The sequence below is a fragment of the Mastacembelus armatus genome, unplaced genomic scaffold (genome assembly GCF_900324485.2).
Source record: "Mastacembelus armatus unplaced genomic scaffold, fMasArm1.2, whole genome shotgun sequence".
Classification (NCBI taxonomy): Eukaryota; Metazoa; Chordata; class Actinopteri; order Synbranchiformes; family Mastacembelidae; genus Mastacembelus; species Mastacembelus armatus.
The window spans coordinates 237610-253914 of record NW_022872866.1 but is presented as its reverse complement, the minus strand read 5'-3'; the positions used below and the strand labels follow the sequence as shown (position 1 = coordinate 253914).

Sequence of the window (16305 nt, the reverse complement as noted above, 5' to 3'; positions counted from 1 at the left end):
CTTTTCTGCAGCAGCCCGCCCCGCCCGACGGGAAGGGCGGGGCTAAATCACCTCCACCACATGGGCCAGTTAAAGGGACCAAGAGGTTTCTAGAGGTTTGGTATGGATCCGACACCAGTTAAAAACAGGACTAACAAAGCAGACCCCGATACTTTTTACTTTATTTATTTTTCATGACCACTACAGGACAATTATTTGATGATGTGCATGTTAAAGTCCAGGTCAGACCTGAAAGTTAAAATGAGACATGGGCAGGATTGTTTTTACCTCATACACAGACAAAACCTAAAATCCTTTTTATTTCATTGGAGTAACAGTTTATTCACATATTAAAGAAATTACATGAGCAGATAAAGGTCTGTGGATGCGTTTATTGACTTTAAATTGACTCTCAGTCAGGTAGTGTATAGACAATGGAAGAGAGGCCTCACATATAAACACTAGTGGGTGACAGGAAGACGATCTGGACACAGGTGAGCTGGTGTTTCACTGCAGGAACACGAAGCCACAGCTCAGATCATGGAGAAGTTTATCCACTGCAGACACACACACACACACACATAGAAAAGACAAACGTGTTGAGCATCAGTTACGGACTGTGGTTCGATCTGCTGATCCAGCTCTTGGTGCTGGATCAGGTTCTGGTTCTTCAGACTTTCACCTGGTCAAGGTGTATTTTGTTCTCACCTGGTTAAAATCGAGCTCAACGGAGCCAGTTTTGTGAGGGTCGAGCGTCGCGAAGATCTCTGAGGAGGAAAAGGATCAGAGTTTTTGAAATGTGACACATTCTGGGAACATCAGCAGAACAGTCACAGCAGCCTCCTGTTTACCTCCCTACATGTGAAGGTTCTCGGTCGCCCAGCTGAAGTTATCTAGAACCTGAGTTAGGGCAACTGGACTTCTAGTAGTCGAGTCGAAGCATGGCTTCAAGTGGCTTCTTCAGTCTAAGCTTCTAGATTACGTCCCTACAGCAGTTTGCCCTTTATTATAACGTTTATTATTGTTTCTACTTCATATCCAATTACTACGTCAAACTAGAGCAAAGTTTTATTATCACACTGACTTTCTCAGAAAAGGAAACTGACAGAACTGGTAGGTTTTCTAAATGTCCCAGCTCAGCTCAAAGACTGTTGGACTCACTGAACATCATCTCCAGCCTTATCAGGCAGCTCACAAAGTTGTCAAAGTCGATGCTCATGTCGTCGTCAGCGTATCGAGCCACCAGCTGCTGGTAGATGGTGTTGGTGAGGGTGAACCCTGGAGGAGAACAACAGCTGCGTTAGCCTGAAGTGTGGACAGACGTTTAAATAATAAAGGACAGGATACACTGACAGAGAATTCACTGCTGATGAGGATTTATTGATTTATGGAGAATATTGGATTATCTTTGATTTTAGCATTAACAGGTGCTTCATTTGCTGGATCGTATGTTTTCATAAAAACAACATGCGACAGCCTGTATCTGTAGAGTTTAAACGTGTGATTGAACACACGCTGAGCTAACGCTAAAGCTACCTCAGTTAGCTTTTAGCAAGTCTACATTCATTTTTATTTTCCATTTCATGTGCGATGAACTGAACATCATTTGCTTTTTTCTTTTTCATGATGTAGTTATCTTTAAATCTTTAGCACGGCGCCTTGATGATGTGTGTTTGATGGAACAATAAAATATTGTGAGCTCCTATATCTCAGAATTAAATGCTCCCTGTTCAAACAACATAATGAAGCATGTTTGCTGACAACAAGATATTGATCAGCTTTCACTGATATTTGTCAAACAAAGGTCAAAGGTCAAACATCAGATCTGACATGTTTTTACTGTCTCAGCTACTTCTAATGCTGACACTGCTGCAACCAAACCAGCAGGGCGTGACCTACCATCATCATCGTCATCATGAGCTTACTGACACTAAAATGTGGAGGTGGGGAGAGTCCAGACAGCAGCAGCAGAGGGAAACACACAAACACATCATTATTTACAGCAGCAGAGGGAGGAAGAAATGTTAATTAGCAGGAGGCAAAAAGATCCTCAGCAGCAGGAAAAGCTTTTATTTTCATTGGTGTGAATCTTTAGCGTCAATCCTGTGAAACAACTGCAGACGTTAAACAGACAGAAAGTGTTTTCTGAGTCCTCACAGGGCTGAGGACCACAGTCCTGCGACCCAGTCAGCCCCAGCATGAGGACTGTTCCTCTGATAGCAAGTGAGGCGTGGTAGTTTCAGTGGTTTTCTGAGGAACATGTGGACAGACGGAAATAAAGACTAAATATCTCCCCCAGGCATTTAGTGACACGCCTTCAGCAGCAAACACTTTAGTATATGCACAATTTATAAAGGTTCTAACAAGCGCTCACATTTTGAGATTACAGAGCAGTCCTGCAGAATGAACATGCAACTGCCAACGAAAAGGTCAGAGGTCGCTGACACAGCAGAGCATGCAACAGCCCAATGTTAAGAAAAGGCAGAGCAACAGGTTCAGGTAGTTTGCTCAGACAGATGCTGGTTTCAATCTGAGCTACAAAGACTATTTTTTAAGGAACTGAAATAAAAGGTTCGAGAACTCCTCTGACGTACTTCTGATGGCTTACAGTAGCGAAAGCTCAGGTACTGAACTACTTTCCAGAGTTAAGTGTGATTTAGTCTCACAGTCAGCATGGAGTTCCTGCAGAAGATAAAAGCTGACCTGTGTCTTTGAAGGCGATCCTCATCTCTGAAGTGCTCATCGTCCCTGAGTTATCAAGGTCGTTCTTCTTATAGACCGTCTGCACAGGAACACAGGGCTTTATAGAATCCGTACAACTTTGTATTTTAGGATTTTAAGGTCAAACGTCACGTCTCACCAGGTATCGCTGAACCTTCTTCCACAGTGTGGCAAACTCTCCAAGGCCGAGCTTCCCGTTCCCGCTGTTCTGCTGCAGAGTTAAGGATCGCCCCCTGAACAAACAAACAGCTGTGTGCAGATGTTTAGTGCCAGCGACTCCTGCAGAAAAACAACCCTGATCTAACACAGTTGTTTAGGCCCAGCAGCCATCAGCTGCCAACAGGATTACAGAGCTCAGTTACAGCAGTTTTCTCTTCGAACATCTCTCCCAGTAACTACCTCATGTGTGCCAGTTTGGAACCAGCAGAGCACAATTAGCACACAACAAACACACTGTGGTCACACAGCTAACATGCTACGATTGTCAGCCTGTTAGCTGCTCTGCTGACAGGAAACATCTGTTTAGCATCAGCGTGTCAACCAGTTTTCACAGTGAAGGATACGTCCATCAGGTTGACCATGCACCTGCAGGTGTCCAAAGAAAAACCATCGGTTTTGATGTCAGTTCCTGTTGAAAACAGACAGTAAGTTAAACGTGCAGCTGCCTGCGCTCAGGGGGAACGTGCTGGATCTGCAGAGGAACGTACGTTTGGCAATGATCCTGTTCATGATGGTCTTTAACTCCGTGGCAGCGATCTCCATGTCCTGAAACACAGTGAGAAAGACGTCACACCTGGACACACCTGTCTGCTGCTGGACCATGTGAGGGTTAAACTACATCTTTAACACAAGGTCTGAAAATGTGCTTTAACGTAGTAAACACAATAAAACCACAGAATCAAAAAGACGTGTTAGTATTCACAGCCTTCGTTCAGGACAAGTTCTCCAAAACTTACGTCTCCAGCCAGTTTGGTGAAGAGGTTCCTGAATCCTGCATCCACCTCTGCATCCGACACCTCCTCCTGCACAACAACATGTTGACGGTCAAAGCAACAAACAAACAAACTTCATCACACATCTGTTTCCCACCAGGTCCGACCTCCTGACTGACTCGGCACGTCAGAGTGAGACGGTTGATATTTTGCAGTAAATATCGGGGCTGTGGTTTAATGTTAATTCATGACTCACCAACCTGTTGACCGCTTTTGAATTAAGTGATTAATTAACACCATTTGTGTTTCAGAGTATGTCCGGGGTTTGAATTCTCCTCTGAACTCTACAGATCAGATGTGAAATTCAAAATCCTGATCTAAACATATGAAGGGTGATCTGCCCAAGGTGGATTAGGATCTCTGATATTGACTTGGCGAGCAGCTTGGTCTGTACAGGTGCCTACAGGTGGGCCGAGCCGACTGATAAGGTTACTTACATCTTGGAGGTCGGCGCTGACCGGGTCGTCACAGGGTCTGATAGGACAGAGAACCACCAACACGTTAGAAAACACTGGACAGACCAGCAGTTCACCGAGACACACAGTGTTTCATATGCACAGAATCTACTTGAGCAGCCAAACAGAAACCCTTCTGTCCCGCCACCTCCCCAGTAAACAGTAAACCTACAGTCCAGCTCTCAAAACCTCCTTTCAGAAACACATGAGGGACCACAGAGGCTCTACAGATACAGGTTTCTGTAAAGAATGTGGGCCAGGCCAGGATCCAACACTAAAGAATCTGGACAGAGTCCACTCTTTCAATTTATCCGTTGACTATCAGAACTGACCAAAGAAGGAAGCTGCTCTCTTCCTTTACTGCCCCCACAAACACACCAGCATCAGCAGTTTCAGCTTCTTACAGGGTCTCGTGCTGCTTCTCAGAGAACACCCGGATACAGAAGTCTCCGTTGAGGTGTGGGTCAAAGGTGGACGGGACGATCAGGTACTCTCCGGGTGGCAGCTTGAAGCGAGTGCTGATCTCACGCAGGTTGATGAAGGTTTCTGACCTCGCCTTCTGAGCGTGCCTCAGGAAGAAGTCCCTGTTCAGACGCACCTCCCTCTGGCCGTGGAACTGGAGGAGGGAAACAGCCAGTCAGGACAGGACAGCCCAGGGCTGATAAACCCGTCTATGCACATGGTAAAACTGATACAGATTTGATGTTTGTGCCTCACAGAGACTTGCTACATGCTGATCAACATGCTAATAAACATAAGAGCAAACAGTTTTCATCCACAGCTGGAATATAAATCATTATTTACACATTAATTTAACAGTGTTTGCCTAAATGTCGTTTTCACTCCATCACATTTTTAACAAGCTAATATCTCGATGCTCAAAGACTATTTTCATGACACTGGTGCACATTTTCAGTATTTCAGGAACATCTGAGCTGAGAGATTCAGTTGCTAGAAATAATGATGAACTTCACTTTTTAACATCGTCCATGTTTGCTTCTTGTTTGTCTCCTGGTTTTTGTTTCCCAGGTTCCTACCTGATGACAGACCTTTGAACAGGGTCAGCAGGAACAGCCCATCTAAAACCATGTGGTTCTCTAAGTGCAGGTTTTCTAAAATCATTTTCTTACCACTGTAATGGCTATAAGACCTATAGCCACTCTGCCCACCCAGGACACTGGGGGGTATTTTGAAATCTGAAGACTAGACAATAATGAAGTTCAGGGTTTGACCTTTAACCTGAAGATGGTGAGGGTTGAACGCTCACCTCTTGTGGAAGCTGAAAGAAAACAGAAGATAAAAGTTAGTTTGGGTTTATGCATAAACCTCTGGCTGTGAAGCTTTTACTGTTTTAATCTTTGGAGTGCTCACCTCGTAGATGGCATACCCGATGGTATGCATATCCTCTCCTTGTCTGCGGAGCTTTCTGCGGTTCTTCTGGATCAGACCCACCACAAAGCTGCAGCCCACCTCATTATCATGTGGGTCATCATCCTCCTCATCCAGCTTGATCACAAACTGAGGATTGGTCCAGAATGTCTCTGCAAAGGAAAACAGTTTTTATTGAGCTCAGAAAATCCTGTCACATCAGGAAACTCCCAGCTCCACGAAACGTCCCTGTTCCAGATGTGCCACAGGTACATCCTAACAAAGCTCCATGGGAGAAAAACAAACTCCCCCCTCAGTCCCTTTAGGTCAAATCTGGAAGGGTCAACCCTGATCAAAGTTAGGGTACCTTCCTGCCAGATAACTTAACTTTAACTTCTAAGAAAGTGTATGCACCTTTAATCACCGGTTCATTGTGGCTCCTGACTTTTCCAGTGTGTTCTAACAAAAGTACTTTCATACTAACGGGCATGATTCCTGCAGCCTCCTGCAGTGGACCCTCTCCTCCAGGTCCCATCAAACTTGTTGACGCTCCAGGGTTTGACTGAGTCATCTTGGACAGCGTCGGGGGTCAGAGTGCACAACTCAATACGGGAGTAGTGACGCAAGAAGTCATTGAAGGACATCCTGCAGAGATAGGACAGAAAAGAGCTCTCACTCCGTAGCCAAAGCCACCACCATCACTTCTACCACCGTCTACCATTATATGTTCGGCCCGGCGTGGCCACTGAAGACCACAGCCCTGCCTGTTCTCCAACTCAGTTATGTCCAGCCCATCAGAAGCTGGAAGGTACCAAATCATAATGTCTTCCCCCACCCCACCCCACCCCTCTCATCTGAGATGGTATCTTCCAGCTTCTGATTTACTGAACACACCCGATCCAGGTAATCAGCAGTGGGCAGAGCAGGGGCAGTTGGAAAAAACAAGCAGAGCAATGGCCCTCAAGAAACACGGATGGCCGACCCCTGGTTTAGGCTTTGTGACCTCTGACCTTTAGACTCTTATCATTGAGAGAACAGGCTGTGTGATGTCAATGAGCAATCTCAACCTTCTGGCCTGATGGATCAATGCAGTAGAAATCTATGGTCACATGCACTGAAAATATTGTACCTACCAGAACTCCCCGTCCTCTGCGTTGGCATGTGGACAGTCTCCCTGCACGCTGTTCCACTCTGACGACCTGGACCACCATGATAAGAATAAAACAGTTAAAACACAACAGATTTCCCACAGCAGTTCACCAGACAACATAAAATCAGGCATCATCAAAAGTGCACAGTAAAAACAGGAATCTGGTGTCTGCTCGTGACCAGCGTGTATGTGACAGGTGTGTGCAGCTGTTTGTTTACCCGTCGCTCCAGGCTCCGGTCCACTCCACCTGACCCCAGGGGTTCCTCATCCTCACCAGCTTTTCCGGCCGACCTCGGTAGTTCACCTAAAGACCAAAACAGATTTGGTTTTCTTTTCGTTTCACATATTTTCAGCTCACTTCCTCAGTTCGTTTCACCGCGGGATGTTACCTCCGCAGCACCAGTCAGAGAGTAGGCGTGGCCTTTCACCAACTTCTGACGAGTGACAGCCTCCGAGTCTGCGGCGCTGGTGATCTACACCGAGACAAGAACAGAGATGGATCAGTGTCTCATCATCTTTGCTGTCATCATCCATTTGATCTGCTGTCTGATTTCCATCTCCGTGGATGGTTTTAAAGCAGATACTGTTTTAGTTTTCCTTTGTTTCAGTCATTAACAGCAGGAGCAGCATTAGTGGAGACCAGTCCTCCAGTGAAGAGGAGGCTCAGTCAGATGAGCTTTAATGTTTGTTTCTGGTTACATGTTGAACTGGAGTTGCTGGCTTTTCCTAAAACAAATAAGTCAGTGGCTTCTGCCTGAATGGATGGTAGTCAGGAAACAGCTTCAGCTGTATTTGCAATGCACATGAAACTTGAGGAGTTACTGCTCAGTTATTAGAATTCAAACATTTGAAATCATGCAAGTAGAAACTTACGTGGAAACTAAAAACCTGAGTTTAGAGTATATGTTGTTAATAAAGCAAGAACTCAGAGTGTTTTGCTTCTGGACTCACATCGATGGAGCAGCCCAGCAGCGCTCCGGCCTCCAGGGCTTTCTTGATGATCTGGAACATGTTGGCCGGAGGCCGCTGGAGGTCGTAGCTCTCAGCGATGCCTCCGGTAAAATCCTCAAAGCCCTCGGTGGTGGAGCCACCTGACAACGCCTCGTAGCAGCCGTTCACTCTGCGATGCAAACACAAAGGCTCCACACTGAACTACACCAGGAAACTTGAGGGAAACTGTGTTTTCATTGAACATGAGACTTGTTTTGGTGAACACTAAAAACATGAGCATGTTATAAACACACCTAACAGATTAGCAACAAACGTCCGACTTTTACTGATGTTCCCAGATCCCAACCCTATGACACTAGTGTTGTTATTACTGCCCCGCCCCGACACCGAGCCTTCATAGATGCACACATCAGTAAGCCAAGTATTAAACCGGTTTGGACTCGGCTGTCTCAGGCTGACTGACTGCTCTTAACACTTGCATCATTGTCAATATTGACTCAGTCTGGGTTATTAAACCTCCCTAACCCTCTGAACACAATGCAGCCAGGCAGCCACGTCTGAAACCAGCAGCTTTGTCTCAGCTGTTTTACTTGTTTCTCTGTTTGTCCAATAATTTCACTTTTTATGCTTCACAGTTTATTTCCTGTATCAGCACTTTACTGCATTTTGGAGCAAACTACTTTAGTCCACCTGACTCCATAACCCTAACCAACAGCACTTTTCACAATCAGTGGGTCCTCAGAAGTTCTGCTGTTGCATTAAATACAAGAAATAGACTTTATGTCAAACCATGTTAGGACCCTCACTGTGACACCCCTGCTCATTGGTGACCCAGAAGGTTGTTGGTTTGAGTCCCAGGATGATCTTACTTGGCGTAGGCCTTTTCCAGCAGGGCGCTCCAGAACTCCCTCCCCTCCGCCGAGTGGACAAACATCAGCTCTCCGTCTTTGACTGGCAGCCGGTCATCAATCACCACGTCCACCCACTCCCCGAACTGCCAGAGCTGCAGGTACACAGAAACCAATTCTCACTTAAGCCAGAATCCAACTGAAAACCAAATATTTCTTTCAGGTTTGGTTTCTGTTTTCATCCTCTAGGAGCACATGAAGAGGAGCTCGGGTTTCACCTCGTTGCCTGGACCAAAGTGGACAATCAGCAGCCAAAAGGCTAGCACAGCTAGCTTGGCTAGCACGATGCTGCGTGTCCTTCAGTAGGTGTCATGTTTGCTGGTGTGTACAGTCCGAACCCAGAGACACAGCTAAATTTTGAGCACTGGGGCATTTGCAGTACCATGAGTGTTATTTCAGCACGCCGAACATCATCAGGCCACCAGGGGGCGCCTGGAGGGTTGTAGTGCAGGCAACCACAGCAGCAGCAGTGATGTTCAGGCTCTGTTTCTGCTGCTCAGTCACTGGAACTAGCAGCTGTCCAGTTCATCGTACATTAAGCTGCTTTTGTAAAAACACAGATACTGATGTGTGTAAGCTGTAAAACACATTTCTGTACCTGGAAGTGGAAGATGCCCGCGTAGTTGTTACCAAAGCCCTGGTCGGTGGGCACGACTCTGGCCATCACATATTCATTCAGGGTCAGTGAGGCGATGGCCGCCAACAGCCAGCAGTCGCCTGGACAGACAATAAGATGAGTGTGTTATGTGTGTGGTCGTTAGCTGCTGCACTGGACTGACGTTAAAGAGCTGATTTATTATTGTGAACACCAACGACAACAAAAGAACCACATAACTGTTAGTGCAAATCTGACTTTCAGACCAACTACTAAAGGAAGAGAACTACTTCCTGTTTATCTACATGTTGCCTAGCAACCCAAACACAAGAAGCAGTTTATAATGTTTGAAATAGTGAAAAGGTCAAAATTAATGTGTTATTGCTGATCAATTAGTCTATTAAAATCAGGTATTCCCTCAACACACATATATATATATATATATATATATATATATAGATAGATATCTATATATATATGTGTGTACACACAGTATATCTTCTTCTTCTCCTCTGGGCTGCTCCCTTCAGGGGTCGCCACAGCCAATCATCTGCCTCCATTTAACCCTATCCTCTGTATCCTCCTCACCCACACCAACTATCCTCATGTCCTCCTTCACTACATCCAAGAACCTCCTCTTTGGTCTTCCTCTAGGCCTCCTTCCTGGCAGCTCTAACCTCAGCATCCTTTTACCAATGTATTCACTGTCCCTCCTCTGAACATGTCCAAACCATCTCAATCTGGCTTCCCTGGCTTTTTCTCCAAAACATCTAACATCAGCTGTCCCTCTGATGTCCTCATTCCTGATCCTATCCATCCTCGTCACCTCAACATCTTCAGCTCTGCTACCTCCAGCTCTGCCTCCTGTCTTTTTCAATTACAGTATATATGTGTACATAAATCGTTTTACTACAGTTAAAACACTGACGATACATTTGTGGACCTGCTTTAGTGTTTCTGCTCCGAGCTGCTCCAACAGTTTTTAAACAAAATCCTGGCTTCTAATTAGAATATATCTGTGCATTCTAAATGATTTCACTTCTTCTTCTTTGCCTTGTGCTTTTATGTCATTCTCTCCTCATCTTGTGTTTTAATATTTCAGTCATCTGTGAAGCACTTTCAGTTGCACCTGTCGACATGAAGCTTGATTGATTTATCATACTTTTATTCCTGTGTATATACTGCAGTACTACTGCAGTATAATACAGTACTACTACCCTGCAGTACTGCAGTATACTGCAGTATACTGTAGCCATCTGTCAGTGTGTGTTTTGTTGGGCTGTGTCTTTCAGTTAATTCCTTCATAATGACGCTGAGGCTGATTACCCCTGGGGCGTGTGTACTTCCTGCTCAGCCTCTTTTGTTCTGGCTTTTAGTTTTGCTGCAGCTCACCTGTTAACACCTGCACACGCCCTGGACTTACTGACTGTTTAGAACCGGTGCTTTGATCATAAGGGACTCAGGGCACGGAGCCACACTGCCTCCTTTGTATTGATCACACGAGTGATCAGCTGTGACCAGTGACATGTGACCTAATCTTTCAGATAAAGCCCCGCCCACTTCAACCCAGAGAGAAAACACAGACTGAACTGAAGTCATGTGGAAGAACCGCATGTGGAAGACACAGCTACAACACACACACAGCAGTGTGTTGTAGCTGTGTGTGTGTTGCTGTGTGTTGTGTGTGGGTGTGTCCTCACTGGCTGACAGCTCATACCCCCCCCCCCCCCGTATCTGAATGTCTCTCGCCCTCTAACAATAGCTGGCAGGCCTCTTCCTGTTCTGCTCCTTCCTGCTCAGCCAATCAAGACTCAGCATGGCAGCGCCCTCTAATTACAGCAGATGTCTTCATAAACCCACAGACTGACCACTAAGGTTAATACAACTCAAACTACACACATGCAGACACACACACAGCTTGTGTTGGTTCAGCCTCTTCCTTCAGGCTCTGAGGAGGTTTCTTGTGCCCTGCACACACAGCAGGTCTCAGCAGCTCCTGAGCTGGATCACATCTTGTTTCGCACCTTTTAGACCTTTCACCTGATCCTAAAATTAATCCAGGTGGATTAATTTTTCCCAATTTTTCTGGGAAGTGTCCTTTGTGCACAGAGCAGCCTCTGCTGCTGACCTCTGACCTCAGGGCGTGTTCACACACACTCACCTGACGCCTGCCTACCTGTCTGAGTCACTGTTCAAACTGGGAGCCACGAGGCGTTCAGGGACAGTCAGGAAACACTCACCCAGAGCTCCCTGACAGATGTCGGTCCTGTTGGCTCCGCCCACGATGAACTCAGGTTTAGAGACCAGTTCCTGAAGGGGAAATGTGGAGACACCGTCAGAACAGCTGGCAACACGACAACTGCTCTGTTCCTTAGAGAACCTGCCTCTCTGTGCTCGGTGCACACCGAAGCTGCAGGATTTCCACCTGACAGTCATGAACTGATGTTTGACAGCAGAGCAGCTGTGTGAAAAACCAGATCTTGCACCTGGGCTGAGTCCTGCTGTCCATCCCACCTCACACAGTCAGTGAGCACACAGGTCGCATTGCATGTCTGTGGTTGGTTTGTGTGTCTGTTTCTAAACCTGTTCCTGAACCTGTTCCTGAACCTGCCCTCCTGAAAGCTACTGTGCCTTCTGCGTTTTCTAACAAGACCTCACCCTGTCAGTCGGCAGACTTTTACAGGACTCATCAGTCCCAGGTGCTGATCTGGTTCTTCATTGCTGTCACAGCTCATTTCGTGACTGTCAGGTGGATTTGCTGCAGCCCTGGTGTGCACCACACAACCTGCTTTAATGTTTCTCTGGCTTTTACAAAAGGAGTGTACAACAATAAACAGCCATTCCACAGAGACTCTGGTTTAGGGGGCCCCTGATCCCTGGGCCTCATAGGCCTGGCCAGCAACATGTCCATCGTTAAATCAATTGTGGTCTACATTCAGTCATGCCCCAGGTTTAGTGGTTTTCTTGTTTACGTGGTCCTGTGGGAGGTGGAAACTGTTGAAACTCTGACAGTTAATCTCTCGTCTGACAAATCAGTCGAGTCTTTCCTAATCCTGAACCCTTCATACACAACACACGCCTGTGACTTATGGTTATTTACCAAATAACCTGATATTTACCAAATCAGTTCACTGTCTGCGGCTCTGACCATGTACAGAACATTCACGACTACGACCACTGTGCTGATTCAGTTTTTAGCTGCCAGGTCAGCTTTCGTTTTCTGTCTCTAACCTGTGGCCCTGAGCCCGGAAACATTTCTAACATTTGTGTTTGTGTCTAAACCGAGGTCTGGTCCCGGTCTTCCTCAGGCCTTCACTCTGTGCTTCTAGAAAGCATCGACCCAGCTGAGTCGACATGCAGGACTCGTGGGGACCTTCAACTTTCACGGTCTCTGTATGGGACTCACCTCATAGGGACGATCAGGTTCTATTACTGACGTCCGGACTGTTTCAGGGTTCAGGTCAGAGTCCTGCAGTTAAACATGCAGCGTGAGGACAAGTAGCAGAGCAAACACAGGCGTGAGGGAGAGAAATAAACCCTGATCACAATGTTTCTACAGGAGTTTGTAGTGACTCATCTCCCTGGTATTTAGGATCTTTTGGCAGTGACTCACTGCCTTCATGTCTGACACTTCCTGTTTTACTCCTAAAGTCATTTCTGTTACGGCCCAGGATGAATAAAGTTAAACCAAAACCAGAAAGAAGAACCAGGCTGCTCTGTCCAGCTGCTTCCATGTGACTTTAGTAAAAGACTTTTTCTCAGGACATTTATGTCCAGAACATTTTAAAGTGAGTCTGAGCAGAAACAACAACATGAACATTTCTGAGACGGCCTGCGGACTTTAAATGTTGCTGGTAACAAACACTAGAACAGGTCTGTCCTGCTTTTATTGTTGACACCACACGTCAGCAGAGCTGCAGACACAACGAGCCCAAACATCCTCAGTGTAAAAATCTGTTTGTTTGCAGTAACTACAGCAGCTAACAGCATTTCCTGTTTATTTCCCGAGACACATCAACAACAAATAAGGTTTCTCGTCTGTCCTGCACCTTTTCAGTCTGTGATGAAACTACTGCAGTAACAGTCCAACTCTGAGGTTTTAGTACTTCACCTGAGTATTTCCACTTTGTGCTACTTCATCCTTGGACTTCACTACATGTCAGAGTCAAACCTTGGACTTTTTCCTGCTCTACATTTACCTGATAACTTTAGTTCCTGCTCACAATCAGATGGATCCAACAAAATACAGTCCAAGAGGATTTTTACACAGTGGGATTAGTACTGGAACTGCAGTACAGACGGGTCACTGTAGTAAGTCTCAGATGGTGTCATCCATCCGGGGGGCGCAGTTCAGGTATGAGTCGCCTCAGGTCTTTTCTAAGCCCCGCACCGCAAGATCCAACCCCACCCACCCATCTAGGCCCAGAACCTGGCCTTGGCTCTTACCGTGGGTCTCTTCCAGGTGACTCCGCGGACCTTGTGGGAGTTCCGGCCCAGCTCATTGAAGCCCAGGGACTCGGGCGCGGCGGGGAAGGTCGGGTCGCAGAACAGCTGCCCCGAGGCGCGGCACTGGTCCCGAAGAGCAGCGAAGTTCTGGTTCAGGTACGGAATCGCTTTGGCGTTGGTGCCGAAGCCCGCAGCCATGGCCCGCTTCTTGGCCAGAGTTTCTGCCACGCCGCTCATGATGGAGAAGAAGAAGATCCAGAGGCAGAAAGTGCGAGAGGAAAAGACTTCGCAGCTTCTTCTGAACAAACTTTTGCTCTGAGTAGCTTTCGGTTCAGACCTCCGCCCCGATCCACGGAGGAGGAGCCGGAGCCGCCCCAGCTGCGGGGCTGCGCTTCTACGGCTGTAAAGCAGGAACTACATTTTGAACAACACAATAACCACAGGGGAGCAGTTACCAGAGGCTGCTCGGTGTTTATTCGCCACACACACCTTCAGTTTCAGGGACTAGTCCAGACCTTTGTGTCGGTGCTTCACAGTCCACATGAAACAGAACTTGTGAAACAGCTTTCAGTCGGTGCTCCGGACTGAAAAGGCTAAAAGTCTTTAAAACCGGGGGCGGGGAGCTGCTGAAACAGGCTCTGCGGGATCAAACTGTGTGGAGGGTTAAAGCTGCATAGTTAATAATCATGGAAAATAGTTTCTGATCCATAATTAATAAGAAGTGTGCCAGGCCTCAGGTCTGCCACAGGACTGTGAGACATCAACTGTCCAGGGAAGACAGGTCTTTCTAACTGCTGGTCAGCTCAGCCTCCACAACCTTAGCACGTCCGCTGGACTGAACATCTGCAGACGTTCTCACCAACATCTGGAAACGCACTGAGGGGAAATCCCTGGGTGGGTTACAACTGTGTGGCCAGCAGGGGGCGACAGAGGACTGCTGGACGTCCGGGCCTTCACTTGCGTTTATATGCAGGACACTGAGCTGCAGGTCAGCTCAGGTTTGATGTCAGGTGTTTGGTGAGAGCTGGACCAAAGCCCCGCCCCCTTACACCTGCCCAGCTACAGCTCACACACTTCACAGATTTAGAGCCTCAGCAGACGACAGCATCTTCTCAGCAACGACGGCAGAGGATCTGCAGACTCAGCCGAGACTCACTAAACCTCAGCTGAACAGCAGCAGATTCTGGACTGAATCTCACAAAACTTTCTGCAGACGTTCAGCAGAGTCTCCACAGACTTTGTCAGACTCCTCCCACAGACTCTCCTCCCGCAGACTCCCCTGCCACAGACTCCCCTCCTGTAGACTTCACTCCCGCACTCTCCTCCCGCAGATTCTCCTCCTGCAGACTCCCCTCCCACAGATTCTCCTCCTGCAGACTCCCCTCCCACAGACTCTCCTACTGCAGACTCCCCTGCCACAGACTCCCCTCCTGTAGACTTCACTCCCGCACTCTCCTCCCGCAGATTCTCCTCCTGCAGACTCCCCTCCCACAGATTCTCCTCCTGCAGATGCCCCTCCCACAGACTCTCCTACTGCAGACTCCCCTGCCACAGACCCCCCTCCCGTAGACTCCACTCCCACAGACTCTCCTCCCGCAGACTCCCCTGCTACAGACTCTCCTACTGCAGACTCCCCTGCCACAGACTCCCCTCCCGTAGACTCCACTCCCACAGACTCTCCCACTGCAGACTCCCCTACTGCAGACTCCCTTGCCACAGACTCCCCTCCAATAGACTCCACTCCTGCACTCTCCTCCCGCAGATTCTCCTCCTGCAGATGCCCCTCCCACAGACTCTCCTACTGCAGACTCCCCTGCCACAGACCCCCCTCCCGTAGACTCCACTCCCACAGACTCTCCTCCCGCAGACTCCACTCCCACAGACTCTCCCACTGCAGACTCTCCTACTGCAGACTCCCTTGCCACAGACTCCCCTCCAATAGACTCCACTCCTGCACTCTCCTCCCGCAGATTCTCCTCCTGCAGATGCCCCTCCCACAGACTCTCCTACTGCAGACTCCCCTGCCACAGACCCCCCTCCCGTAGACTCCACTCCCACAGACTCTCCTCCCGCAGACTCCCCTGCTACAGACTCTCCTACTGCAGACTCCCCTGCCACAGACTCCCCTCCCGTAGACTCCACTCCCACAGACTCTCCCACTGCAGATTCTCCTCCTGCAGACTCCCCTCCCAAATACTCTTCTACTGCAGACTCCCCTGCCACAGACTCCCCTCCTGTAGACTTCACTCCCGCACTCTCCTCCCACAGATTCTCCTCCTGCAGACTCCCCTCCCAAATACTCTTCTACTGCAGACTCCCCTGTCACAGACTCCCCTCCTGTAGACTTCACTCCCACACTCTCCTCCCGCAGATTCTCCTCCTGCAGACTCTCCTCCCACAGAATCCACTCCCGCACTCTCCTCCCACAGACTCCCCTCCTGCAGACTTTCAGGATGGACCAGAGAAAGCAGCAGGTGGTAGATAGTGCTGGCAGCTCGGCCAATGCCACGTCATCTGCTCCTGGTCCCCCAGGACAGATCGGCAGACTGTCAGAGCTGACAAAGAGACAAACACGATCACAAAAGTTCAATTATCTTTGGAAAGTTATTAAATATTTTCTAATAAACTTTCGTATTTTTCCTGATGTGACTCTTTATGCAAAATGGATTTTGTTGAAGCTGCTGAGTTTTACTTGGTTAGTTACCTGGTTAGACTAGTTCAGCTGTGCATGTGATGTACA

General features: G+C 47.8%; 2 protein-coding genes across 2 annotated transcripts; one reads left to right on the top strand and one right to left on the bottom strand.

The window, feature by feature from the left end:
- Positions 1-351: 351 nt before the first annotated feature.
- On the bottom strand, positions 352-13932 carry LOC113140156 (calpain-2 catalytic subunit-like). Its single transcript, XM_026323907.2, has 21 exons — positions 13566-13932; positions 11360-11429; positions 9123-9241; positions 8486-8619; positions 7617-7785; positions 7055-7138; positions 6884-6969; positions 6649-6714; positions 6000-6160; positions 5519-5688; positions 5415-5426; positions 4552-4763; positions 4130-4166; positions 3657-3722; positions 3408-3465; positions 3264-3328; positions 2840-2908; positions 2683-2761; positions 1141-1257; positions 688-746; positions 352-536 (listed from the first exon to the last, which is right to left on the bottom strand). Exons 1-21 carry the CDS (start codon positions 13800-13802, stop codon positions 513-515), a joined length of 2094 nt encoding a protein of 697 aa, XP_026179692.1. The 5' UTR covers positions 13803-13932; the 3' UTR covers positions 352-512.
- LOC113140119 (vegetative cell wall protein gp1-like) lies at positions 13804-15908 on the top strand. The gene is made up of 5 exons (XM_026323850.1): positions 13804-13833; positions 13889-13967; positions 15030-15398; positions 15536-15801; positions 15894-15908. Exons 1-5 carry the CDS (start codon positions 13804-13806, stop codon positions 15906-15908), a joined length of 759 nt encoding a protein of 252 aa, XP_026179635.1.
- The last annotated feature ends 397 nt before the right edge of the window (positions 15909-16305 follow it).

Coding starts and splice junctions, on each gene's coding strand:
- LOC113140156 (XM_026323907.2), bottom strand. CDS start 13,802: ATGAGCGGCGTGGCAGAAACTCTGGCCAAGAAGCGGGCCATGGCTGCG. Junction 11,430..13,565: donor TCACCTGGAAGAGACCCACG/GTAAGAGCCAAG, acceptor TTTCCCCTTCAG/GAACTGGTCTCTAAACCTGA. Junction 7,786..8,485: donor CTGGAAAAGGCCTACGCCAA/GTAAGATCATCC, acceptor TTTGCATCGCAG/AGTGAACGGCTGCTACGAGG.
- LOC113140119 (XM_026323850.1), top strand. CDS start 13,804: ATGGAGAAGAAGAAGATCCAGAGGCAGAAA. Junction 13,834..13,888: donor AGAAGATCCAGAGGCAGAAA/GTGCGAGAGGAA, acceptor TGCTCTGAGTAG/CTTTCGGTTCAGACCTCCGC. Junction 13,968..15,029: donor GGGGCTGCGCTTCTACGGCT/GTAAAGCAGGAA, acceptor CTCCTCCCGCAG/ATTCTCCTCCTGCAGACTCC.